This window comes from Stigmatopora nigra, chromosome 10 (assembly GCF_051989575.1).
Source record: "Stigmatopora nigra isolate UIUO_SnigA chromosome 10, RoL_Snig_1.1, whole genome shotgun sequence".
Classification (NCBI taxonomy): Eukaryota; Metazoa; Chordata; class Actinopteri; order Syngnathiformes; family Syngnathidae; genus Stigmatopora; species Stigmatopora nigra.
Window position 1 is genome coordinate 12,681,004 of NC_135517.1, and position 26,905 is coordinate 12,707,908.

Sequence of the window (26,905 nt, forward strand, 5' to 3'; positions counted from 1 at the left end):
CGCTTCATTCATGAATGAGCACCTTGTGTCACTTTAAAGAGAAATGAAAAATCTATCTTAATCTCTGAGTGGAAATCGTCAGTGAAGTTGAAATGTGCAATCAAGCTGTCACAGGTGATCTGACACGTACCAGATGGAAAACCGCTGTGCAAATTCTCTTTTCACTTTGCTTGACATGGAACAACACTGTTTTGTATGTATGCAAAGCCTAGCAAAGATACTCTGCTAACACAAAAGGGATTTACGAGTGGAGTCATCCTAACGTGGTGACACCACTTGGTTGACCTCTGTGTGAAAGGAGGCCACTCGGCCAAATATCAAACGGAAGAGAATTTCACATTTCTGGTCGAGTATTACAGAGGCTTATGATTTTGGACTATTTTATTCAATAAATCAAATTGATTTATAAATTTAAATAATGTGATCTTTCGCATTCCCACTAAGGTGAAAAGTAATTCATTAGCACTTTGGAAATAGTCAGCAGATGGCTGCTTTGGTGAGGAAAAAGCTCATTTAACCACAATGTATGCCCCATGCTGCTTTTTCACTTAGTTTTTCCTGCAAATGCTCTCACACATTTGAGAATGGGATAACCATCTCCACAGGATGACTGGATTCATTATCTGTACATGTCCTTAAAACGGTTGTGGTGGTGTGGGAGCCTGTCACAGTTGACTATGTGATTGAGACAGGGTACACTGACTATTGAAGTGCATAAATATAGAGATGGACATCCAAACGTATTGCCTTAAAAATTTGGCCTCTAAATAGTATTATAGGATATATTAGCAGTGATTTGAACGCTCAGCTCTGAGCAAAAAGCAATATTATATAGAGGCAGAAGTCCACTAGACTTCCCAGGTTTTTAGAGACAAATAAGTGGAGCACCTACCTTTTACCTTCTTCCAGTGGTTCACTGCCCTTCCTCCAAGAGATCACACCCCATGGAGACATCTTGGGTTTGCACTCAATTAGCATATCTCCTCCAACCTTGACCAAAGTCTGGCTCTTCAATTGGTTATGAGAGAAATCTGGAGCAACAGCTGAGACAGAAAGGGCATTTGGTCTTCATCAGGTAAATTACAGTAAATTTAAATGTCAGGGTTTTATTTGGTGGCAGCTTTTTTCCCCCCTGTCATTCTATTTTGTGGTCACTGATCTATAATGCTGTTTGTTTTTGTCTTTTTACCTATGACAGATGATCTGCTTTTTCTAAATCTATTTTCAGGGCAGATAACAGCAAAGCATGTTACTGCATCTCTGCTAAGATACTGCGTAGAAGCAAGAGATATAAATTATTCCTGCCAATACTGAGTCTTTCTTAACCCCTTCAGTCTGACATTACAGTGAGTGAACTTGCATGAAAAGCACTGAGAAACGGTTTGTGAGAAATCGTGGAAATTATGTGCTGAGGTGTCGGAACTACCGACCAGTTGAAATGCAGATGTTACAATTTTGAAAAATAAAGAATCAATGTTTATCAGGCTTGTGAAAAGAAACAATAAAGTATCTAATGTTTATCACTGTCAAGACGGCGTGTGTTTTTAGTGGCCAATAACTGAGAAGTCAAAGGTTATCTAAAATGGGAAAAAAAACAACACAATCATAAGATCTTACCGACAACTCGGAGTTCTGCATTGGAGTAGACTTCACCATATTTGTTCCCCGCAACACACTGGTACATTCCTGTGTCCGACAGGGTCAAGCGACTGATTAACAGTGCCCCATTGTTCACCTGTATGCGTTCCTACGGACATAGACACATGCCATTAATCCGCCAAGTCGCCACAGCTCATCTACATAAAAACAGCCAAAAGGACCAGTGAATTATGGCCTGAAAATAACAGATGTGGCAATAAATCTAGGATTTCATCACTAATGGAGGGGAAGGAAGGCTTGGGTGGATGAAGGCAGGCTTGCAGAAAATGACCCTAATCAATCTGCATGTTTATGAGAGTGAAATAAAACCATGCCCTATTTATATCAGTGACGGCACCACAGGGGCTCTTTCCCCTTCAGCAGGAATGGGATAAGGAATATCATAATATCTAAGGATGTAGTCCATTGTGAAAATTGCTTTTTTGATACGGCCAAAACATGAGGTGGCTGCCAACATTTCTTTTGGTTCTCTTTCAAAAATGAAGTTATCCTAGAGAGAAAAGGTCAGGACAAAATACGTACATCAGGATCACTGCATGAATGTTTCAACTTTTGAATTGACTTCCTTGCAATATAGAATCAGCTTTCTTTGAGGCCTGCCAACTACATTGCCCTTTGGCTTCACTTTTAATTAGAGCTCACATAAGATGTAGTCTCTATTGGAGGGGTGTCTCAAAAGCTTGAGCTCCACTCAAGGAAAACAAGATGGGGTAATCAGATAAAACATGGTCCATTGACTGACTGAAGGTTCAAAGACTTGTAGTGTATTGGGAAGCTGGATTTTTTACTTCCCAAAAGATAGGCATGAGGGTCTGGACAAAAGGTGTATACTATTCAAAGAAAAGAAATGGTGCAGTTGTTCAAATCCACAGCTGTTAGGATTTAGTTGTTATTTAGTTTTACTGAAACTGACCCGTTGGAACAACAACGAAAGCCAATTTCCCGATTTGCATTAACAAGATTTTGATTTAATTACCAAGACATGGATATTTTGAGTACAAATAAAAAAGGATTAGAATGGGTATTCTGAAGAATACATATTTTTGTGCCATAGTCTACTTTAAACATTATTATTATTCTGTATTAAATCAGTTAATGACATGAAAATACATTCACATTTGTACTGCTGAAGTAGGAGGAATTCAGGGTTATGTGTCTCTTACAAGGACACTTCAAGTTTGGTCACTGTGCTATAGCATACACCACTGTTGCCTCCCAACAATGACAAAAAATACATATGCCAGGAACATATTAAGTGATAAAAAATAATGAACAAAAATGTAGCAGGCCAAATGACAAGAATTTCAGGAAAGGAGTATTTTTTTACAGAGACGGACATGTAATAGAGCTTCCTTTCCCCCTACAACCGCTGGTGTCATTGACCTTTTCCTGTTCCACTCATTTCATGACCGTGCTTAATGATGGCATTTCAAACACTCTAACACCTTTGGGTAAAATAAGTCTAGCCGTAAGGTGTGAATATACCCATTCATTAGGAATGTTGAGGGGGAATTAATGGCATCAAAAAAACCAACAGTCAACATAACCTTGTACTCAAGTAGGCTTTATTTATAGGGATATTACAGAAGCAGTTCTCAAGATGAGAACATTGATGCACCAGTGAATGCAGAGGTTTGAATGTAAATATTAAATTGCAAAATAGCCATATTTTTCTTTTGTGAACTTAATTTTCTTATTATATAATGACAATAATAAGGTAGACTTCAACATTCTGTCTGCAGAATGCCGCTATGTTGCACACTGCACCCAAAGAGTGGGAAAGAGTTATGCAAGCAGTACCTCTACATCTTGGGGGAGGAGAATATAATAAAAATTCAATCAGAAAGCCAAGGCATATTTTGTTCAGCCATGAATACACCGCATTTAGATTTCATTCATGCTAATTGCCTTTTAATAATGGATTAAAATAATCCGTTTTTCAATATTCAACACATTTTAATTGACACATTTCATTGATCTGTAAACTTGGCACATGTACCTGAATTATTCATCTCATTCTTTTTCCTGACAGATTTGCACTGGCTAAGGTGCAAATCCAAAGTGTGTAGGAATAAAAGGCATAGATTACTGACCTGCACTGCAGTATATGAGTTAGATACAGTACATGATTGAGTTAAACAAAAAGCCAAGACATCTATAAATTGTGTCACAGTATCGATGGGGGTCTCAGAGAAAAAATAAACTATGCTTACTTTAGATGTGAGGAAACAAGTGGAACATAAGGCTATAGCAATCAAAATATGCCTTAGAACAAGTCATGATTGCAGAACCTTTTACTTCAAGACTGACTCTTGTGCATCTCTATAAACCAGAAAATTCAGAGTTCTCTTCTATGGGTTAATCCCTTTTATTTCCACATGACCTAATCCCTCGAATACCTCCCAGGGATATGGAAGAATGCTGCTGATGGGGAGGCGGGCATATAGATGATACGAATAGTACCTCTATCAATTTCTCATCTGTCATCCTTTCTACGGTCACCAGTCAATCACAGAAATATCGACATATCAACTACTCGCACTTCAATTCACCACATGGTGGTGTAGTGGTTGACTCAAATGAATGAATACTCCAATTCTGTCATGTTTTGGTAGGGTTTTAGGTAGCAGTGTGTATGTGCTTGTTCTTCCCGTGTGTGCTGTTTGGGTGTTTTGTACGTCTCACCTTGCGTCCCTCCTGGTTTTCAGTTCCTCCCAACACCACCAGCTTCATGTTTATAATTAGCCCTTGTAACGTCTATTTAACGGAATGGTTATGTGATTTCAGCGTGGGAGTATTCCCTTGTTACCATGACTGCCCTGTGTAACTTGGATTACCGTTTGCCTCGATTAACTTTTGGATCTTGTGTTTCCACAATAATCAAGTCAGGTATTGCCTCTTTGTCAGTGTGCGTCTTCCCCTGGTTATTTTGTCACGCTAGAGGCTGTAGGTAATAAAAAATAGAATCCTAGTTACAAGTGGATAGAATGAGTGTCTGACCTCTCCCTAAGAAATAAGAAGTTCAGTCATCTGGCACGGGCTCAAAGTTGACCTGCTGCTTTCCCGAAATAAGAGACGGCAAATACGACATTAGGCCACCCAATTTCCACTACACTGCCTCATTGAGTTGCTCCACAGGGAGAAATATCGAGACTACTGGAGTCTACCTTAATGCATTTCGTCTAGCCAAGAATGCCTCGGGATTACACCCAGAAAGGTGTCTTGGACAATATGATTTGAGGGCATCTCTACTTAGGAAGCTGCCTTCACAATCTGGCACCGCAAAATAAGATACAAATAAATGGATGGTAATAGTATAAAGATCTGAGTATTTTCAAAAAGCTCCAACTGCTCCCACCCCCTTTTCATTTGTCTTTTTAAAACTTGGTTGTTCTTTTTGTGTGTGTAATTTTGGTTATGTAAAGCAAATATCAATTTGATCGAAACGTCCGAACACATGCTGTTGATTATCCAAGCGGGTTTATTACACGTAGGCAGAAGCTTCACTGCACATTTGTTGCCAGGCTGGGTTCCTTCCAACAACATGTATTACGATCCAGTACTGATCAATATCCTCTGGTGTCTTTGTGATGTCAGTTTTGCATAATTAAGCAGCTGTTCATTTGTGAGATGCAGGCCTATATTCCAGGGCTCTGGTATTTTTTTTCTTATTCATGTTAAAACTCTTAACGTATATTAAACATTTTTATAAGAACTTAAGAATGAAATTGCATCTTCAGCAAAGAAACTCATCACTGAGTTGACATTGCTGTTTCTCTAATATTTAACTTTTTGGAGTATCGGATAATAGAAAATGCTAAATTTCCTTCAGGTTTACAAAATGGATCTATATCAAGGAGTCAGTTGAGTAATACGTTGCTTAGGAAGCTTGATGGAAAACTACACATTGTCTTATAGGGGAGCAGTACAGTATAGAAAATAAAAACCCAAGTTGTATAAAACGTGTCAGTGAAGCCTGAACAATCAACTCAAGGATATGTGAGAATACAACATGCCTTTACCCAACAGCTCTGTGAGAGACAAGACAGCATCGTCAAATTTAATGTACAGCAACACTAACGTCTCACATGACTCACCTCTGCAGGCTCTATGTTCTCTCCATTTTTCATCCATCTATAGGTTGGTTTTGGCTTCCCTGTGGCTTTACATTCCCACACCAACGAGGCATCAATAAGCTTCTGGACATCTTGAGGTTTTTCAATGAGATGGGGAGGAGCTGAAAAGTGTTATAAAACCGGGGAAACTGATAAATACAAGTAACAAACTATACCAGAATGAGCATTTTGCAATATACTTCATTGATTTATTTGATGGATGTCACAATGTTCTCTATGAACCAGGCTTACGGACTTGCAATTTTTATATGAAGAAATAAAGCCTGAGTGAAAGTGTGGTATTACTGTCTGGACATACTGGACAGTGAGTGAGTAGTTCGAGTTCGTGTCACAAAGTTGATAAGAAGAGTGTACTGGCAGGCTACACTTCTATGTTTCACAATAAACCTCACAATGCCACTCTGATGAGCTGACCTTTTGAGTTGAGTTTTCTTTTTTTGTATAAAAGTTAAATCCTTGCGCTAATTGACCTCTGTTTTTCAGTATTTGCCTTTAAAAGAGGCGGGCTCAGACCGTCAATGTCTTATATTCCCAGTACACACAGTGCACACACAGACATTCTGCTCACTGCACAACTGTGATAAAGAATTCTTCTGGTTGGGGAGGTCTGCTGTACAGAAGGAATATAAAAAGAAATAGGGTTGCTGCCTAGCAAGGGTGCTTGTAATATTCATAACGGAGTCCTGCCCATTTTGCAGTAAAGCTTTCGCGGCTTCACTACATCGTGGAATTTTTTTTTCAAGTTCATAAAAATGTGAAAATCCACGCTGAAACTCGCAAGCGGAAGCAACTCCACTGTCTACCACTTGCGACTAGGACCCAGCACTGAAAAATAAAATAATAATGTGATGACACAGGTGATTGTTTTTCAGTCATGATCCAATATATATCTATACATATATTTCTGTCTCAGAGTCAGAATCTCCAATTATTGTAGCTTCTTTTGGATGTAAAAAAAATATTACCATACAGATTTTACCCAATGGCTTACACCGCTGTCTCAAAAGCTTCATTCAAAGCAGGCTCAAAATAAGATGACTGATTTTTATCACCTAGCTGCAGACATTGTGAGGCATAGAGAAAGATAAAACACATCAAAATGAAAAAGGACCTGCAGCTCACAATGACCACTGCCTCTGGGTCATTGTGTGCTCCTAGGTTGTTAAAGGGAAAAAGATTGAGAGCATCCAATAAAGTTGTAAACAATGGCAAATTGCTTAATACCCCAAATAAGTTCTTTCTGGCAACAAACACAGTTAGTCTTATGGTGAGACAAAACAAAAGAAGACCCTATTGGCTATATTATTGATCCATATCATTGGGTCCTGAAGCCCCTCCCAGCTGACTCTGGGCAAAAGAAGTTCTCTTTTGCTGTGGCCAGTCAGTTGTAGGGCACACACAGGGAGGGACATACAACCATTCACCCTCACAATCAGACTGCCACTGATTTGGAACCAAACACATGCAGCCTGTGCAGAAGTCAGCCAAACGTAGCAGCCTTCCGTCAGCCACATAAAATAGTATTCTCTTCTATTCACTTTCTCTATCTTTTTACTTAGACTCGATAACAAGCTTGTGTGGATCAATTAGGGACTCCTGATGGGCATCAGAATACTGTTCTACCCAACTTTTCTACACTCTAGCACCATGATCCAAGTTGAGCAGACTCTGGAATCAATATTAAACAATTCTCCTCTTCATTCTCAGCTCTGGTGCAGGTTTTCCAGGGAATTTCAAATCATGTCTCCGTGAAGATATTGGCATGTGCGCTCACATTGGTGTTTGTCTGGGAAGAGAGCCACATGCTGTATCACCCAGCAAACATTAACCACACATCTTTAGAAAACAGCTGGTAATTTGCATTTTATAGTGCCTCTTTGCTGACACAATCTATTTTAATACAACCTGGACGAAGATGTAGATGACATTTGTGCTTCAAGTTTTGCATGGTCAAGTGGTAAGCACTTCTGCTATACAGTTCTGAAATCAAGTATTCAATCTCTGGTGTGTTACGACTTTCCTGCATGGATTTTGCATGTTCTCCCGTGCCTGACTGAGTTTTTTTCTGAGTACTCTGGTTTTCTCTCACTTCCCAGAAATACGCACTCGAAATTATCCTGAGGATAAGCGGAGTGGAAAATGAATGAATTATTGTAGTCTAGTGCCCGATGAATGAGCATTATCTGTCCACCTTTCGTCAGTAAAATGGGTTTGGCCTCAGCATTCTGCAACCCTGACAAAGATACGCATATTGAAAATGAATGAAATATTGTAGTGTATTCCTCCAATAGCACCTGAATGAAGTTGTGAGCACAAATGTGGCATACTTAGCAGAGAACTAATGGCCACTTTAAAACGTGGGTACTGAAAACTAAAAGATTAAAGAGTTCACGAACATGCTGCTTGGCATAGGCAATGAAAATATAAATGAAATTAAAAAAGTCTAACATCATTATTCACAGTGATTACCCCTTGAAAAAAATATTGCTATCTTGTACACTTCCCAGAATTTGTAATAATAGTCATGTTATTGTTTTTTGCTAAACACAAGAGTTTTTAAGTATATATGCAAGTATTAAACCACTGGAATATCAACACCATTGCCCCCCTTTCCTGTCATTCCAGATGCTTCGGGGAAGATTATGTCCCTGACATATGTGCCACTGGTCTATGTATAGTGCATTTAATAGCTTTGATCTCCAGTGAAGTTGGAAAAATGTCAATCATGATGCCATCTGGTGGAACCCAATACAACGCTCACCATCAAGGTCATAAGCAAGCGCTAAGCTTCATCTACGTAACTCCTTTTAATCTGGATCAAAATATCAGCGGCATCATGACTGACAAGCTTTAATCATTCTGATGTGTCATTAAAATGAACCTCTACTCTCTTGTAAGCCACGCGAGACACAGTACGTCTATTGTTGCTTCTGCTGAGGTGATGCAGATCTGACAAAAAAGCAAGGTCCATTCTGGTCAAATTTGTATGCATTACCACAGAACCTACCGTAAAAAGACATCTTTCCTTTCACTGTATTAATTCCCCTGGAATTCTCAGCTACACACTCATATGTGCCAGCATCCTCTTGTTGGAAGTATGGGATTTCCAAAACAGAACTTGATTTCCTTATATCCACTTTCCTTGGGAAAGGAACACCATCCACTTTTCTCCAGTTTATCGAAGGAACTGGGCTGGAAAGAACAGATACAGAAATTTAACCCAGCTTTTGAAAGTTGTTGATGACTAGTAAATTAAAGAAGATATTTTAATCTATTCATTATTTATTTACTCATTTGAATGTCGAGTTTTCAGCAATTATTCATTTATGCTGTGCAATGTTACAATCAGCAAGGACTATATATTCATAAACCAACTAATGCAAAAAGTATTGCTGCATTAAAAAAAAAAAAAACGAATGACGCCAACAAAGTGCAGTATTCGTAATCTTAAAATATGGGGCAGGAATAGAAATGTTCATTTTCCTATGGCATTTTTGCGATTTTATTTGTTACAATAACATTACACAACCAGGCAAAATGTTTGAAGTCTTGTATTCCCTGATAAGCCCAGTGAGTTAAACGTCAGTACTATACTGCATTCTGACATCAAGTAATTTGCACTGTGAGACTTGAAAGCACTACTTTCTCAACTAGAACTGTAGCTGGGATTAGATATGAATGAATAAAAATAAAGAATGCAAAAACAAACATCCAAAAACCTTTGGTAGTAAGATTTCTTTCATGTGCTAGTGAGAATGCTGAGTCTGATGTAAATGTTGCCTTACTTTCCCAGTGCAAAGCATTCCAGCTTCACAGTAGACCCTTTGGCAATGTGAATGTTGTCAGGAAACTGGACTTCAATCTTTGGCTCATATTCCCCCATCACACCTGTAGAGAAATTGTAAATACCATTGGTATTGGTTAAACCTTGAGGATCGCATAAAATTAACTACAAGAGAAAATGCTTAAAAGATGATTCCTTATAAAAGACAAAAAATATAATTTAGTGACAAGTTGTGATCGTTCAGTGCCTTCTGAACACCATTGCCTATGCAACCCCTGCAATTTTCTTCAGCCTCCGACTGTGATCTAAGCAACAGTAGCCCACTTCGCTCACAGCACTGTCACAAAGAACTTTCCCATTTAAAATAATGAGAAAAATGAGACTAAAATACAACTCCCAACGGCTATGTGCTACAACTTTGACAATCCATGGACAATTTGAGCTTTTGCATTCAGATGAGGTTCATCTGTTGTTGTATCTGTTATGAACCAGAGAATGTTCCAATTAAACCCCGGGGGAGCTGTCAACGTGCCGACAAAGCATCCCATTTATTGTCTGCGAAGCAGCTCAACTGGATTAAAATATTCGTACAGTGCAAGTGAAAATTCTGGGGACAAAAAGGGTTGAGACCCAAGGCTTCAAACAGGATGTCAACAACTGCAATTGTGGCGTCTTATTTTATTTGTGTGGGGAGATGGATGGATGGATTGATGGATGGACAGACAGACAGTAGATACAAATTCCGCATATCCATCTCATGATGGATTAGTCCAACAAGATATAGACCTACTGGTGCATGGATTTGTCGAGCCATGGGATGCTCATAAGTCAGCACAAGCACACTGTGTGAAATCATGGAAGTACTCGAATACTAGCTTCTCACAGTCAGAAACTTTGTACAACAAACTATATACTAGATATCACTTGTACTCAGTTTTCTTAATGATTTTTTCTTCGCTCTTCCCTCAACCTCAGTTATGAACTTCTAACATTTGAACTGGAATAATTTACAGTCAATACATAGTGCTCGTTAGTGTCCGACCGACAACTACTTATGTGGCATTTCTGACCTGAATATATCCTCATTAAGATAGTGGATTGAGCAATGGGAATAAGTAAACAAAAATTTGCTGTAAAACCATCACTTTATTTCCTCTTTCATAAAAGTTTAACCTGAGGAACTCATCAGATGTGCATTGTGTGGTTGTGTCATCATATGACAGCAGGTTACAGCATGTTCAATGAGTCTATCCATCCATTCCCTCTTGTCAGCTAATTATATTTCCTATTAGGTCCAGTATGTCACTGCTGACAACATACCCAACATAACCACTTGTAATTCAGTGTTCAACCAGCCTAGACTGCATGTTTTTGGGATAAGGGAGTAAACCGGAGTACCCGGAGAAATCCCACATGGGCCTGGGGAAAACATGCAGGACGAGTGTTTGGAGACATAAAGGCTTGATGCATGCATACATTTTTGTGTTGTATCATGGCTGTAAGAATCATTAAAAGCCAACACATCTTACCATCATTACGAAGGACGAGTGGGGTGAGTGGGCCCTGGAAACGAGCTTTTGTGACAGGATGGGTAATGACACAAGTGTAGTTTCCGACATCTGAGGGCTCTACTTTAGCAATGTACAAGTTCCCAGTCTCCTGCGAGATGAAGCGACGAGTATCCTGCTTCACAAATGTTGGGTACTCATTAAAAATCCAGGAGAATTCCAGATCTGTTGGTAAGAAGAATTTTTTTTATTAAATAATGAAAAGAATGCATAGTCAAAATACAACATAAAAAGTGAAATCCATTTAATACTCGAAAGGAAAATGTTCACAAAAAGGTAGCCTTTCAGGTAAAAGTATGTGATTAATCTAAAACATAAGGCATGTGTAACTCGCTAAGACCGACAGAAAAGTCTCTTGATTCCATACTTCAAACCCAACAGGAAATCAGCTAATTTAAACTTCCTCTCTAGTTTTTCCACATTTTCATTGCCATTGATTTGGAAAAATCCTGTTCATTAAAAAAAAGACATTTCATCTGAAGATGTTAGAAGAAAACAAGTAATCAAAAACTTGAGTTTTATTGATATATTCATAATCAAATTTTAAAGAAGCTAAATTGTGGTGCGCCTTTATAATTGCAGTGACGTAATCATTCATTTGATCTTATTAAAAGTCATTATCATGACACACTGAAGATTTAGTTGTTCTCTATTGTGTCTGTTTCTGGCGTCAGTTTCACTCTTACAACCGCATCCCTTGCGCAGGTAATCTATTATTTCTGTCTTTCAGTGTTCAGTATTTTCACTATCACTGGGATTAATTTTCATCCAAAAGTTTGTGAATCACTGACATCATATGCTCTTTAGCTATCATAACAGTCTCCCTGGAAACAACACCACTTTGGTTCTCTAGCACACAAAAATGCCACATTAATGTAAAAGAACCCCAGTTTGTGTGACATTAATGAAGGCTCTGCACCATTCTCCAGGCACACAGTTTGTATGACTGTCAGAAGCCAAGCACAATTTCTTAAAAATAAGAATTTATTATGTTTAACAAGCCATGAAAACAGCAAAAATGAAATGAAATGAAAGTTTACCAAAGAAAAAGATGTTTTAAATTTTCAAAGATGTTGTGAGCCCCTGCACACATGCAACATTATAAAACATTCTGCATAATGTGCTATTCTAGTGAAGCTCATTTACCATCCCCACGCTACAGCAAAAGCAATAATTCCTGATACAATTTTGTGTTTGGGTATATATCACAAATAAGTATTTTCAGTTAAATTTGAACATGAATTTCTTAAGGATAACTACCCTTGAAGGTTTCATGGTTTCCACAAATTTCATTTATAGTTCCCTCACACATCTGCCACTCTCTATTCAACATCTAATGAATGCTCAGCGCATTATGCTTGACTGCTTCAGCTTGAAAAATAATCAGATTATATTAACTTGATGAAGTTTTTAGCACCATTAGTTCCCCAGGTGATATTTAGAAGATCTGGTAGTGATGGGTTAAGGGTTAGGGTTCAATATTACAATAAATCTCAAATATATTTTAAATTAAGTTTTGTTTAATTGGGCTGCTGTTTTGCCTTTGGAAATCGTCAAACATTTGCATTGACATGCAATCTGCTGCCGCACAATTGTTCCGGATGTGAAGTCAACAGCGATGTCTTTTTTTTTTTTTAAAACCTCTATGCTTTAGTGGAAAGGCAATTACACTAAGAAGTCAGGTAGCTACCCCTTTACTTTGTCATCTCCCATTAGATGGGCCATTTATTACAGCATGATGCAATACCTCAGGCAGGAAAAGGGTGTGACCATTGAACAGGAGGCAATGTAAGCAGTTGATCCTTATCATTTGTGTCTAGAGATTTTGGTTTGGCTGATGTGCATGAGGAGAACAACAGCGAGTGATGATGAAGTAAATGTCCCCTGGGATGAAACACACTTGAAGGCAGGATAATATTGTGCGTAGGTGTTTTTCTCATAAGCATGTTGGCCTATGGTTGCACCTGTCCTTGCTCCCAAATGAATACATGGCATAGCAGGAACCCAAGAGATGCAAGGGATGGTTGCAAATAAAACACATGGATTTTTCAAGTTGTTTGAGACCGCTTTTTAAAATAGTTCACAGGCAATTCTTGAAAGAAAATGACAACAAATTCTAAAAAATTCTGGCTCCTAAAAAAATAAGATTAAATATCAACAACCATTAGCAGCATTAGCAATTGATTGTTTTTATTTTATTTTATTTTGGGAGAAATTAAACATGTTGTGTTTGCACTGAATATAATATTTGAAATTATCTAATTGTCATTTTTATTTCTTTTATTACAGAAGCGTGGCATTTGAAAGGTAGAGTGCTAATATACTGTACCCATTCTATGTACAATAATATATGTTATTTAAAATGCATTGAAGCTCATTGAAGCCTCATGGGCAGATAATTATTTGGTCTTCTAAGCTCTTTGATGGGTCCTTTAAGATCGCTTTACAGATGTCCCCAAGAAAAAAAAAGTATTCTATCTCTTAAGGACCAACTTCAAAAGAGAGGCCTTTCTGAATATTCAAGGCATGAACAAGATGGGCAATCAAATATCTCCCTCTCAGAGTACCTCCCACTGATTTATCACAGTTCAAAAAAAAAAGACTTGAAAGCATGGAACTACCATATTTTTCAATTCCAGACTCTTAGGTAGCTATAAGTACGGTGAAAATATTCACGATGCACTACTCAGAGAGAATAAGAGATTTGATGAGTACTCCATGAAGTTCTCTAAGCAGTCGGGAAGTAGTATGTCCTTAACATAGTTCAAAACATACTCTAGGTGATTAAAATCTGTTCGTATGATGATTATGATGAACTTAAGAGGCTTTACAAAATAGAGCCCAATAAAAGATGGACTCAAAGTTTACCTCACACTGTTATTTATAGCAGGAGGCTTAAGTACAGTTCTGACACTTTCAACTCATTGCCTCCTTTTAAACCATCCGCACTAAATCTACACCTAAAAGAACATTTGACATGTTGGAAATACCCTTATCCACAGAAAATACATATTTAAGTTCTCATCAGATCTCGTTTGTAGTCCTTCTAGTAGTCCTTCAAACAATAGGTTTGTAATATTAATATTATTATTTGCAAACATGCCACAACAGTCCAACAAGCACACAACTCATATTTTGGCAGACAATGCCTTCATAAACAGAATGATAAAATCAGTGAGGTAACCGCTATAGAAAATATCTGATTAGTAAAAAAGGATAAGCCAATATATTTAACTTACTTTGCAGTAGGGTTTATTGTGTAACTGCACATTATCATGTCTGCTCCAGGCCCTCAGACTACTCTGGTCTACTGCTTCCTTTACAGGACAGGACAGGGTGCACATGTACTATGTTTATAAAGCCCCAGGTAGAGCAAGAATAGAGACAACATTCATGAGGAAAGTGATTTCAGTCTTGAGTGCTCCTCAAAGGTTTGAAGCATTATTAAAAAAGAGGTCAAAAGCATCACATCCTCAATGAAAGTCAAAGTAAAGTCACATTCCCAGCACCGTTAATGCCCTCGAAAGAGACTGAGCCAGATAGACTCACACTTTGTTGCCAATGATCCACTGTGACAGCCGGGGGGACAGACTGCACAACTATATGCACCAGGCACACAACATTAAAAATAACTGCACAATGAATTCAAAACCTGATTTCTATAAAATATGTACTATGATTTCTCCTACCATTTATCGAACAATTGTGTTCAAACAGCCTAGTATGCATGTTTTTGTGATGTGGGAGGAAACAGATACCCAGACAAAACCCACAAAAGCTTGGGAAGAACATGCAAACTCCACACAGGAAGGTAGGAACCTGCGATAGAACCGCCAACCCCTGGACTGTGAGGCCAATACTCTAACCACTCATTGACCACTTTCGACTACAAAACACAATAATTTAGCACTCTGCATCCGAATTTCAACATCATTGTAATTGTATGGTTAAAATGGACAACTATATTCAATGCAACTGAAATAGGAACCTATTACCAATTCATCAAAAACTTTTATATTCAAGTATCTTCATCACTTCGCCAATATTGGAATCTAAAAGAAAAATGCTACTGCAGCTGACATTTGGAAAATGCATTTAAATATTTCAAGTGTTCATTATAGTGAAAATTTATATCTTCAGACTTTTCCAACAGGTGTCAGTGCTTTTCTTCTGGGATGAAATTCCCACTGGCCCTAAAGTATTTGTGATTTTTTTTCTATCTATAGAAGCACAGAAAGCCTAAGGAAATTACATGAAATAACATGAGATTGAAGTCTAGCAATCACGATCCAGATGTCTGTACAGTATTACAGCCAAATAGCCAAAACTGAAACTGGAATGGCCTCTTTTAGGGGAGCAGTGGAGAATATTAAGAAGTGCCACATCTTTTCCAAGTATGTTTTCCCATAAGTATGCACTTGCAGAAACTCCAAAGGCAATAATGGCACCAATGTGTACTGTAAACTTGAAAGAAGCTTAGAGGGAGATTTAGAAGGGCTGTCACTCGCATGTCTCCGCAGGGAAATGTGTGTGTGCTCTACTCCAACTCCGCTGTGGCCCTTTCATACATGATTAGAAACTCTAATCAACTTTGAGTGTCACTCCCTAGAAATTCTGCATATCCCATTTCATGGTGCTGTCATATTGCTGGCTGATTGTCACGATGGCAAATACAGTATGCTGTATGATGTCAAAACTTAACACATTTTGGAGAAAAGCCTCCAAGAGAGTGGTAGCAATGAAGTGACAGTGATGCGATAGTCTTACATCCAGTCAAGCATGGGGTATGACTCAAAAAGGGATTAAGGGAGATTACAAAAATGTGTCATATGATAATCAGATTAAACAATTTTTGGTAAGGAAAACCTGAGCAAAAACATGATTTAAAAGTAAGCACAGTAGCTACAACATGAATGTAGAGCAGCGGGCACTTGACAGATTTACCTTTTAATGTCATCTGACTTTTATCACCAAACTCAATCCATCGCAACATTGGAAGTATGCAAGTATGGCTAATTTGAGGGTGATGTTGGAAAAAAACCCTTAAAATTGGTCCCAAACTGTCAACAGCCTCATTCATTTTTTTTTGTCTTCTTGTCCTTCTTCTGTCCAAACATATCTTTCTGCATGGAGGGGCATATTCTCCATCTAGAGTACAGCTGTCTGCAATGCATGATGTGTCCTTAGAGACCCCCTCCTGGCAGGTGGAAACCCACCAGAGCCTTGGGCCTGCTCCACTATTCAAAAGACTGAAAACATATGGTACTGAATAGGGATGTGCAGAGGTTTTCCTTAAATTTGCCTCTAGTGTACGGCACGTGATTAAAATGCAATGAGTTCCTCAAAAATGAAGTGTGCATTGCTCAGCATACTGGCTGTCATTGCTTCATTATTGTCATCATTTTTGGCGTCATCGTGTTATAAGCTACATTTGGGTAACAAACACTAACTATACTGTTCATGAGCACCAGGTTACCATCTAGGACAAAATGGTGGCCTACATTTATTGTAAGATTATAAATATCATAAAATTATAAATAAACAAGCAAAACTGTCAACTTTGAACCATAAGAAACAATAGCTTGAAAACACCAGTGAGTATTCAACAACTGAACATCATAGTTGTTCAGATTGCAATTGGAATCTGGATATAGTGGGTGGTTTGTGTCAGTGAACTTTGTTTTAGTGTTCAGCTGACTGCACATCACTAACTTATTAGCAGTAAAAATGTGCACTCACTGGAAACCCAGTGGCACAATGGAAACCTGTCCCTTTAAAAATATATGGCAGTTCCACTGAGATTGATACTGATGGGGAACTATTAATTCACTGAATAGATATAGAGGTATGTGCGTTATTGATTTTATTCCATAATCCATCAAGGGGATTTTACTGAACACTATGGTAGGTGGTAGAAGTGTGCCTAAAATATTGCTGAGGCTGCTGGCAAAACCAATGCAATTGATTTAAACAGCACAATATTTTAAAAAAACACACACACACAAACACATACATACAAATTAATAGCAATTTGTGTCTGTATGTGTCTATGGGTATGTGTGTGGAGTTGTAAATCTGCAACAAATGTGATCTGATTAAAAGGTAGGTGAGGGTACAGACGGAAGAATGTCAAATTGGCAATTTAGATTCATTGTAGCATACTAATTAAATTAAAAACAAAACTCTGATCATTTTGATACTATCACCCACATTTGGATTTGTGTTACATTGTTTTAAACAAGTATTATTATTGTTGTTTTTTACCTCCAGAATGTGGTGGTGGGCCACATAAGAGAACCACTCCTTGACCTTCTCGGACTGAAACAGAACTTCTTCGGTGAGTCTTGAAATTTTCAAGGTCTGAAAAACATTAAAAAAAAAAAACAATCAAAACCACAGTATTCTACCCAGAGAAAATGTTCAAATGTGAAGAAAAAATATTTTATTTTTCGATCGGAGGTAAAAAATATTCTCATGCTCATCAGTACATTATCTGTAAGACCACTGCACATATGGTAGTACTGGATCCAAATGGTGACTGCAGCAATTACTTGTATTGTTTTTATAAGTGTCATAACATTATCTTTTATCGTGTTTTGTGAAGGTTAACTCCTTTATGGCTATAAACACTATTCTTTTCTACTCCCTATTTTTTTCCACTTCTTAGTCTGAGCACGGCCAGAACACACCTACTTTGCTCCCACACCATTTGATTTGCCACATAATGAGAACCAAATACGTTGGTGTTCATCAAATTCTGAAGCCTTAATGTAGTCCCTCTGGTTTTCTAAGTCACACTCAATTAGGCCAGTTGGATAGGTTTTTGCATGTGATCCAGAAAATGTAGTACTAATTTATAACATAATTGCAAGCTCAAGAGACATTGAGTGGGAAAAATAAAATAATATTAGTAGTTAACATATGTAGTTACCTCAGAAATTAGTGGTGTGTGCTTGTCATCCCCCTACTTGTTTTTTTGTGGATGTGGTGGCTTCCTCCCAAATTCTAAAAATGTGTTAATTGACTTGTTTATTTTTGTGTGGGTGTGGTGGCTTCCTCTCACATTTAAAAAATGTGCTAATTGAAGACTAAATTAAAGAGGCAAAAGTGTCACTTTGAACAGTTGTTTGCTTACATTTGCCCAATGATTGACTGATGACAATTTTGGGGTCTAACCTGCTTGTGTAGTATTGTTCGCTCGGCAGAATTTTTTAATTCTGCTTCAGACATTTTTGCATTAGATTGATGATTTATTCAGTTCAAAGTCAAATTCGGTTAATTTATTCACCATACCTCCATGTACTTACTAACGTAGGTCAGATTAGGTGATGGACATGCTTTATAAGAAGCTGAGGCGAGTCAGTTTCATCTACTATCAATCGCTAATTAACCTACACGTGTCAGATAATGATCTTTACTACTGTCTTAAATTCGATTAAGAGAGCCATAAATTCAAGATATCAGATTTAGACCTTTGGGATCAAGTGGCAGTGTCTATCCACATATGCATATTATTCCTTTTATGGTCATAGATAAAAATCTGTGCTAGTACAGGAATAAATTCAAATTACAGACAGTATAGGAAATAGGTGAAAATAATTTTATTGTCTTGACTAAAGCTTTTTGGAAAGAAATACTATGCTGTTCAAAGCATATTATTCCTCATTCAAAAATAGTGTAACTTACATTTTCACCATTTTCAGAGCATGGTATTCAGTGTATTCAATCCGCATGTTTCCATTTTATTTGATTTAAAGTTCCTTCAATGTTTTGGCACACCATTTCCCCCCTCAGTTTCTTCCAAAATACACAAGGCAAATCTCATTCAAACAAAAGCTTAAAGTGCTGCACATTTTTATGACCAGACAAGAGCACACTTTTTGGGTTTTTGCAACATTTACTTTCATCTGAAGGTCTGATAGAAGGTTAGATAAAAGCTTCCCAAAACAAAGCATACAAGCAGAGCGACATCTAAGGTACTGAATTTCCTCAGAAAATTGTATTTGGGGTGGTTTTGGCAGACATCAAAGCTTTACAGTATTCATCTAGAGCAGGGGTGGCCAAGTCCGGTCCTCGAGAGCCCCTTTCCAGTCTGTTTTCCATATCTCACTCCTCTACCACATCTGAATCAAATGATCAACTCATCAGCAATCTGTCCAGAAGCTTGATACAGATACAAATTATTTGATTTGGTGTGTTGGTGGAGGGAGATATGGAAAACAGACCGGATAGGGGCTCTCGACCACACCTGATCTAGAGAGACGAAGACCAACAACCCAATTGCACTAAATTACCGCATCCCATTCAATTGATTTATTTAATGGTGAGATGAAAACACACCTTAATTTGGGAGGTAGCCTTTTGCTAACTAAATATTTGTATTAAGAATAAGTTGTTGGTAAAAACGAATGAACGAATATGTATGAAAAACATCATGAACCATGAATAATTATAAAACATTTTAAAAAAACTATTAAAGAGTAACAGTGGTAACATTTGTTGTTAGCCATTTGAAAGTGTTATGCCATCTGTAACCTTACAATGTCTTATTTCAGAACCGTGATAAACTCTAGAACCCTTGTAATCTTCACTATCTGTGTGAGCCCAGCTAAAATAGGCCCGCAACCCACTAACCTCCCCTTAATACGAGTTAAACCCTCATTTGTAGTAAAACTTTAGTGATATAGAGTCCATCTCACATTTATTTGTAGCAGAAAATGCTTCATAAAAGAAATGGAGCATTGAAAATGCCTCTTAGAAATTCTGAATTGGGCGCCCATTAGACAATACTTTCTAACATATATTTTGTAACCATGGAACGTTGCATTTGCATGAATTATTGGTATACCACTGTACATAAGCAGTGCCTTGAATCAATTGACATACTAATCAAGGGCAACAACTATTGAGTTGAAGCGCCCATCAGTTATCCGAGCCTCAGGAGGTGGACAGCCACAACCCTTGTGAGTAGCATCATCCATCAAAAGTTTGTGACAGAGAGAAGTAGGCAAACAATTTGGAACCTGGCCAATTTCAAAGAATAACCTTGAAGGCATTGTGGACTAATGTTGTTTTTTTTTTTCTTAAGAAAAATAAGTTTACACAGAATCCTGCTCCATTAAGCCCTCATGAAGTATTTGGACAGCAGTGTAATTTCTCACCATCTGGTAATGAGAATTTTCCCCCCATGTTGGGTTTAGCTGATTTTAACAGTAGGTAGTTATGCAAAATACATCTGTATCATACAGTTATTTAAACATATGGGTTTAAATCGTTTGAGACTCACTTAACAAAACATATTGGTTTAAATTAAACAATTTCCTGTGAAATCCACTGACTTAACGCCAATATCGCCTTTTAGAACAATTAGTCACCAGCGGCAAGATAAGAGCCACTCTGATGTCTAATTAAACCAATTGCCTCGTACTCAGAAAATAATTACAATTTTAGCAGGCAGAGCATGTTCTTCTAAAGCACTCTTTTGAATGCACAAATCATACTCAATGTAACTTCTCAATTTAGGAGATCATGTACAGTATGCTAAAAATTGCATGCCTGTTTTGTCAGACATACAAAACACTGTCAAGTTTTCGAATCAAATCCAATGAAGCAAATAACAGACTTGTTAATTCAAGTCTAAGTGTAACATAGCTCATTAGGACAATGAGATATTTATCCTAAATTAGAAAACACAATTTCGTTTTTATATAAAATATTCATTGTATGCAGCAGGAATACGACAATAAATTATTTAACATCTTTGCAATTTTCAATTGAAAGAAGAATCTAAATTAAAGGTCACCATATCTGATGGAAAGTATCAGGACAGGTGATGAAGGTATTTTAATCTCTTTCTCTTTCCTCGAAGAGAAAGCATGCTGGGCTGTATTTCACAGCTTCTGTATTATAATTTCTTTAGACAGAAAACATGCTCGGCTGTATTTTACTGCTTCCCAATAAGAACAAAATACTCTCATATCCATGAATGAGTGATTTTGCTTTTTGTTCTCTTAAACATACATAGTTTAAAAGGATCACATGGCATGGTCATAGTTTCAGCGGTTGCCCTTTATAGTATCGGCTTGAATGTTCTTCCTGCAGTCATGCACTGGAGTTCATGGACTACACCAAGAGTATTAGGAAAGACAAATGACATAGACCCATACATGTACTTCAAGAGTCCATCTAAAGGCAACAATTAACGGAACTGCCATACCTTAACTGTGTATGCCAATTACCAAAATCAAAAAAGAGTGCGTTAATTATAAATTCCAAATATGGATAGAGAAATATTAGTGGCCTTGTCAAATGGGCAAAGTAATCTAATCTAATCTGACTACCATTCACTTGCAGTTACCGTCATCATTTATGCTTGTCCAATAATTGGAACATACAGAGGACATTTATTGAATTATTCTTGCTTGAGGAATATTAAGTAGGGGCCCTGTCATTTTTGTCAAGACTCGTCATGTGATTTATTATCTGTCATTGACACTCATTCCAACAGACTACTACAGATTGACATATTCCAGTTATAGCTATAGGGGGATATTTTGAGATATCATTTGTCATATAATAAGAGACTGATAGTGCATAAATAAGTCTGAGCATTAAAGCAGTTCCACGTTCTAAACCAGTACTATATATTTATCATCAATTGTCGATATTTGAATAGATTTTTATCTGCTGGTTGATACATTGCCAAGTCCAAACAAGACTGCCACATCAGCAAGTTAATTCCAGCAAGAAATTTCAGTCTGAAAATGATGTGTAAGAGAATACTACTTTTGCTATAGTAACTTTAAATTATACTAATCCATGTATATAGAATGTAGGGACCAATAATTGGTATTCTGACAATAACTGTGCAATAAATGTTTAAAGCTATGTTTCCACATCCTGTGAATTGATGAACAATATATAAAAATGAATGTTGTTGTTCAGTAGTGCTCAGAAATTATGAGCATCTAAATAAATACTTACATGCAAATGTTAGACTAGCCTCTCGGCTAACAATGGTCCCAAAAGCATTGGAGGCGAGGCACTGGTATGTCCCAGCATCTTGGTCTTTGTTCAGATGACTGATTCTTAGGTTGCCTCCAGATAAACTGTAGTGAGATCCAGATTTGGGACTGATTTCTGTCCCATTAAGTTTCCATCTAAAATTATAAAATGAAAAACACACATCAATGATGAATATTCATGAAATAGATCAACAAAAATCTTCAGAATTCATCCCCCCTCGTGTCTTAAATCTAAGCATCCATGAACTAACGGATCCAATTATTCACAATTGGAAAATGTTCATTTTATTTAAATGGAGAAATAAAATAAGTATTCAGCAATTAAAACACATGCCTCCTACTTCACTCCCGCTCGTTGGGATGATTTTTCTCATTAGTGATGATCATCAATGAATATAATGAACTCTAAATTGCAAGATATTGTCAAATAAATTAGCACTGAGCTCCTACATTTTTAAAGAAACATCTATATTGAGGGAAAATGTGAATTACATTTCAAGAGAAACACTAATATTAAATGAAGAAGTTCCTTTCCTTTCCTAATTGCGAAAAAAAATGCAATAGTTTTGACATTTTGCATCCACCCTATTTTAAGATCATTCATTGGGATTCTTGTCTTCCAGGGGTTTTAATCAACCTGAACCCCAATCAGTTCAAATAATCATTTACTTGGTTCTTGCATGACAGCATATTATGCATATGTCAACTAGTTTTGTCCACAATATTTGATAACTTTTACAGTTATTTATGCTGGCAGGCAGACGGCAACAGCAGCTCTACTTTAAGGCACATGCTTTGTGCAATCATGTAACAGACCGTGTACACAGTGGCATAAATACTACACCATCTGGCTTATGAGGCTTTAAATGTTAGGTCGGCTATTTGTTTTATGAAGGCCGATGCCTTCATTTGAATTAATCCAACAAAAAAAAGAAAGAAAGATGACAAATATTGACTCTGAAAACAGACAATTCTACTTTCTTTTTCATTTACAAAAATGTATTTACTTCATTCATTAGAACAACAATTAATCACTTATGTCTTCTTTGCAAATCTCCTAGTTATACATGGTAATCTAGATGTACTTATAGATTGAAAAAATATATATTTGTTACCTATTGTAATTAGTGTTCATCATGTCACTGTCTGAATTAAAGTGCAGCTTCTAAAGGAGCATAGTACAAACTTTTCAATGTACTTTTTCTCAAAATCTGACAAAAATAGTTTAATGCTTGCTATCAATGTTATAGCTGTGTAAAACATTGTAACAAACTTAGACAGCAACCTTGACAATAAATTGTTGAATACTTGTGGCCACGTAAAGTTTACATCCAATGCAATCAATTCAATCCAATACATACTTAAAACATTTAACAACCCAGTAGCCAACCCACTCACCGATAGACAGGATGCGGGCTTGCCTCAGCTTCACAGCTGAATACCACCTCTCTATTCTTTTCCATAGATTCAACAGGGTACACAATGCTACCAGGCTGTTTGGTGAATACCGGACTCTGCAGGAGACTTCTCTCTGGATGAACACATTAGACACATGTAAACATCTTATGTTATGAATGTAAACATTTGTGACACAAGCAATCACAAGCCGATTTATAATAATTGAAAATACATGATGTCCTAGTTACTACAAAGTTATACTTTACAGGATTTCAAGTTTGAAGTTGACCTAAGCTTTGCTCCAGTTGTCTGAATAGATGTTACAGGATATATTCATCTACTCACACAAGTGGGTCTTTCAACATGTATTCTCCTGCAAGATTCTCATGGTAGAAAGTAGGTCACAGCACAGCCAACGCCTCCTCACAGAGACACACACACATACAGGTACCTTGACCATGTTTCCCAATGGACCACCTACACTTGCGACAGGCTGATTATTTTTTTCCTTACTGTAAAAACATTGCTAATTTGCATAGTCCTCGGAGAGGCACAGAATCAGCTCAAACTAACAGGTTAACACCATGGAGGATATATAGTATCCCCCACAAAACATGGTGAAAACTGTGAGCAAACAAAAAGCTTTGATCATTATTTGTTTCACTTCAAAAGCTTGGGATTCTTGCATTTAATTTAATTTTCATGCATTGCAGTAAATTTATTTATTTGTGTTAATGTACACACACACACACACACACACACACACACACACACACACACATATATATGTACAAACAAACTGTACCAATAGCTGATCATTACAATTCATTGTTCCATTATCCTCTAATTACATTACATGTGAAGATCCTCCTGCTGTTTTCTCCCTATCATAAATATTCCCCAGGTGAGTGAAAAACAGGTATACAAGTCTGAGGCCATATGATGCAACAATTCTGATGCAATGTGGAGGCACAAAACAACATGTAGATCTCAGCACGTGTGTTTGCCCTTGGTATACAATACAACAATAGCAATGTCTCCGCTAGAATAAGCAGTAGCAATACAATGGATATGAAGTTAGACAAGGGATAATTAATAACGAGAGAATATGTTTAAAATATTAAAGAATATGGGGCAACTGTGCTGTTGTTATTTGGAAAAAGAATAAAAAAAACAACATGCTATCCATCCTGGGTGGATGGATAGTAGAGACATAAGCTTTAAATTTCATACACCATCCACTTATGTCTTAGCGTGACCAGCTTAGGCCCTCACACAACAAGATCGTTTTGACAGATTTTCTCCCCAGAAAAACATGAATAAATATATATTAATATAAACATGAAATGTTGACAAACCAAAACAAAGATGTAGGGCCAGTGAAAAACGCATGAGAAGAGACCTTCCTGTTCAACCTGCTCTGAATGCCTAATACCACCAATTAGGCAGGGCTTGACTGGAAGGCCATCTGGGGATGTCTCCAACCCCCTACTCTCCTCAATATAATTGCTTCTCTTGAGGAAGAACAGGTGAGTGCACAATAAGATGTCGAGACATGCTCTTCAATTTTAGGACCAAAACCTGAGGTCTTACTAATGCTGCCATCAAGGAGATGCCAAACTTAATGAATGCATTATTAGGATGAGGGGAGGTGGGGTTAAATGCTGAGGACTTATTTAATATGGCCAGTATAATTAATAGATTCAACTTGGAAAAATTCTCAATCTAGTATATTCTTTATTTTATTATTGCACAGGCAATCCTTGATTTTGAAAGGTACTGACTTCCAATGGTTTGCGAAGAACTCGTTTGTGATATAATGTATATAATTGAAAGTCACATTCAGTTAATGGCTTAGGCATGTTTTCATTTTTTTGTTTGTTTCATTTTTATTAGTGCCCCAAAGTAACTGTTTATTGTAACAACTCATCAAGCAAAACAATAGACTAGTCACATCCATTGATGCAGAATCAAATAAGTTATTTTTAAGCAAGTATTTTACTACATCTACTAAACCACACTGGCACTCGCGAGGCAAGAAAACAATTAAAGCAAAAACCAAGCGGTGAGTGAAACAGACAACTATATATACTATTGAGTTGCTGAAATGTTCCACATCTCTCTCCTCTGTTCTTTGTTGCCTTTTAAAATGAAAATGTGATGCATATAAGATGTCTATTTTGAGCTAATTTGGTGACTTTGTCCTTATTCATGCTTTTGAACAAAAGAATGTCCCATTTTTTTCATACTTCTTCCCAGCACAATTTGGCATCCGTTGTGAATGTACCTTTTACAGTCTCTCTTTATTTAATTCAGCTCGGGTCTAGGGTAGCAGTAACAGTCAACACTTAAGCACATCTAAATCTGACTTTCCTTTTTGATGTGGTTGGATTAAATGTGATTTGATTGTTATGGTGGCCTTGCTAAAGCAGAGGGACATTCAATATGTGCAATATAACATAATACAGGTGAAAGGTTTCAGGATAAAAATGGTTCCTAAACCTATTCATGCCATTCTATGCTTGAAAGGAAGGCCTTTTGGGAATTTATTTCAGCATACAAAAGCTTCCAATATGCACATTGGGCACCCTATGATCAACATTTTCATGCCACTGTATCATTATACTGGACTACTTTGCTAAAAGTAGTAGAGTGTCATCTTTTAGAGAGTAGGAGTACATTAAAATACATTGCAGTATAGTTTCTACTTTAAAGAGCAGTTCTTGCATTAACCCATCTTTTCTTTCATTCACTATTTCAGAGAAGCAGTTGAGCATAAACTTAAAGCAACCAAATCCATTAGAATCAGATTGCTCAGATTAAGGAAATGTATTTTTGTAATCATATTAATAAATATATTTTGTATTTATATAGAGCACTTAACAAAATGGAACAGATGGGCCAGTTTGGAGCATTTATTACCAAATGCTTTGCAGGATTGTAGGCCATAGCGTTTGCCCGGCTGGCAGCATGGCTCAGGTGGCCTGACACTGGCATGCTCGCTACGGGCTGTTCACCCGGTGGAATGACAGAGGTCAATGCTCATCCTGTCACTGTAAAATGGCCCGAAGAGATCAGGGCACTGACATGGGAGGAGACCTTGACATATCAGACGATCTGACATGTACGTCAACCTAAAAAATGCCCTTCATGGGCAGCGAACATGACGATGCTGACACGTCATGAGTGCTTCATTTTGAAGAGATAAACATCATCTTCATTCATAATCTACTAAAATGTTTCCGACAGAGGGGTGAATGAAAGTGTTTCTGCAATTTATAAAATATTTATGGACCTTAATTTGTTGTTTTTGCAATCTGGTAGTGGACTGACTGG

The 26,905-nt window shown here is 37.3% G+C and overlaps 1 protein-coding gene across 4 annotated transcripts in view; it reads right to left on the reverse strand.

Moving 5' to 3' along the window:
• The window catches only part of LOC144202694 (contactin-4-like), a 99,919-nt gene that overhangs the window by 27,291 nt on the left and 45,723 nt on the right, over positions 1–26,905 (reverse strand). For all 4 annotated transcript variants that reach the window (XM_077725585.1, XM_077725582.1, XM_077725583.1 and 1 more), the window contains 9 exons: positions 23,570–23,702; positions 22,131–22,306; positions 17,412–17,507; positions 11,109–11,312; positions 9,581–9,683; positions 8,803–8,987; positions 5,757–5,896; positions 1,618–1,747; positions 893–1,043 (listed from right to left, as the gene is read on the reverse strand). In XM_077725585.1, coding sequence (XP_077581711.1) covers positions 893–1,043; positions 1,618–1,747; positions 5,757–5,896; positions 8,803–8,987; positions 9,581–9,683; positions 11,109–11,312; positions 17,412–17,507; positions 22,131–22,306; positions 23,570–23,702 — 1,318 coding nt within the window. The remainder of the gene's footprint in view (positions 1–892; positions 1,044–1,617; positions 1,748–5,756; positions 5,897–8,802; positions 8,988–9,580; positions 9,684–11,108; positions 11,313–17,411; positions 17,508–22,130; positions 22,307–23,569; positions 23,703–26,905) is intronic.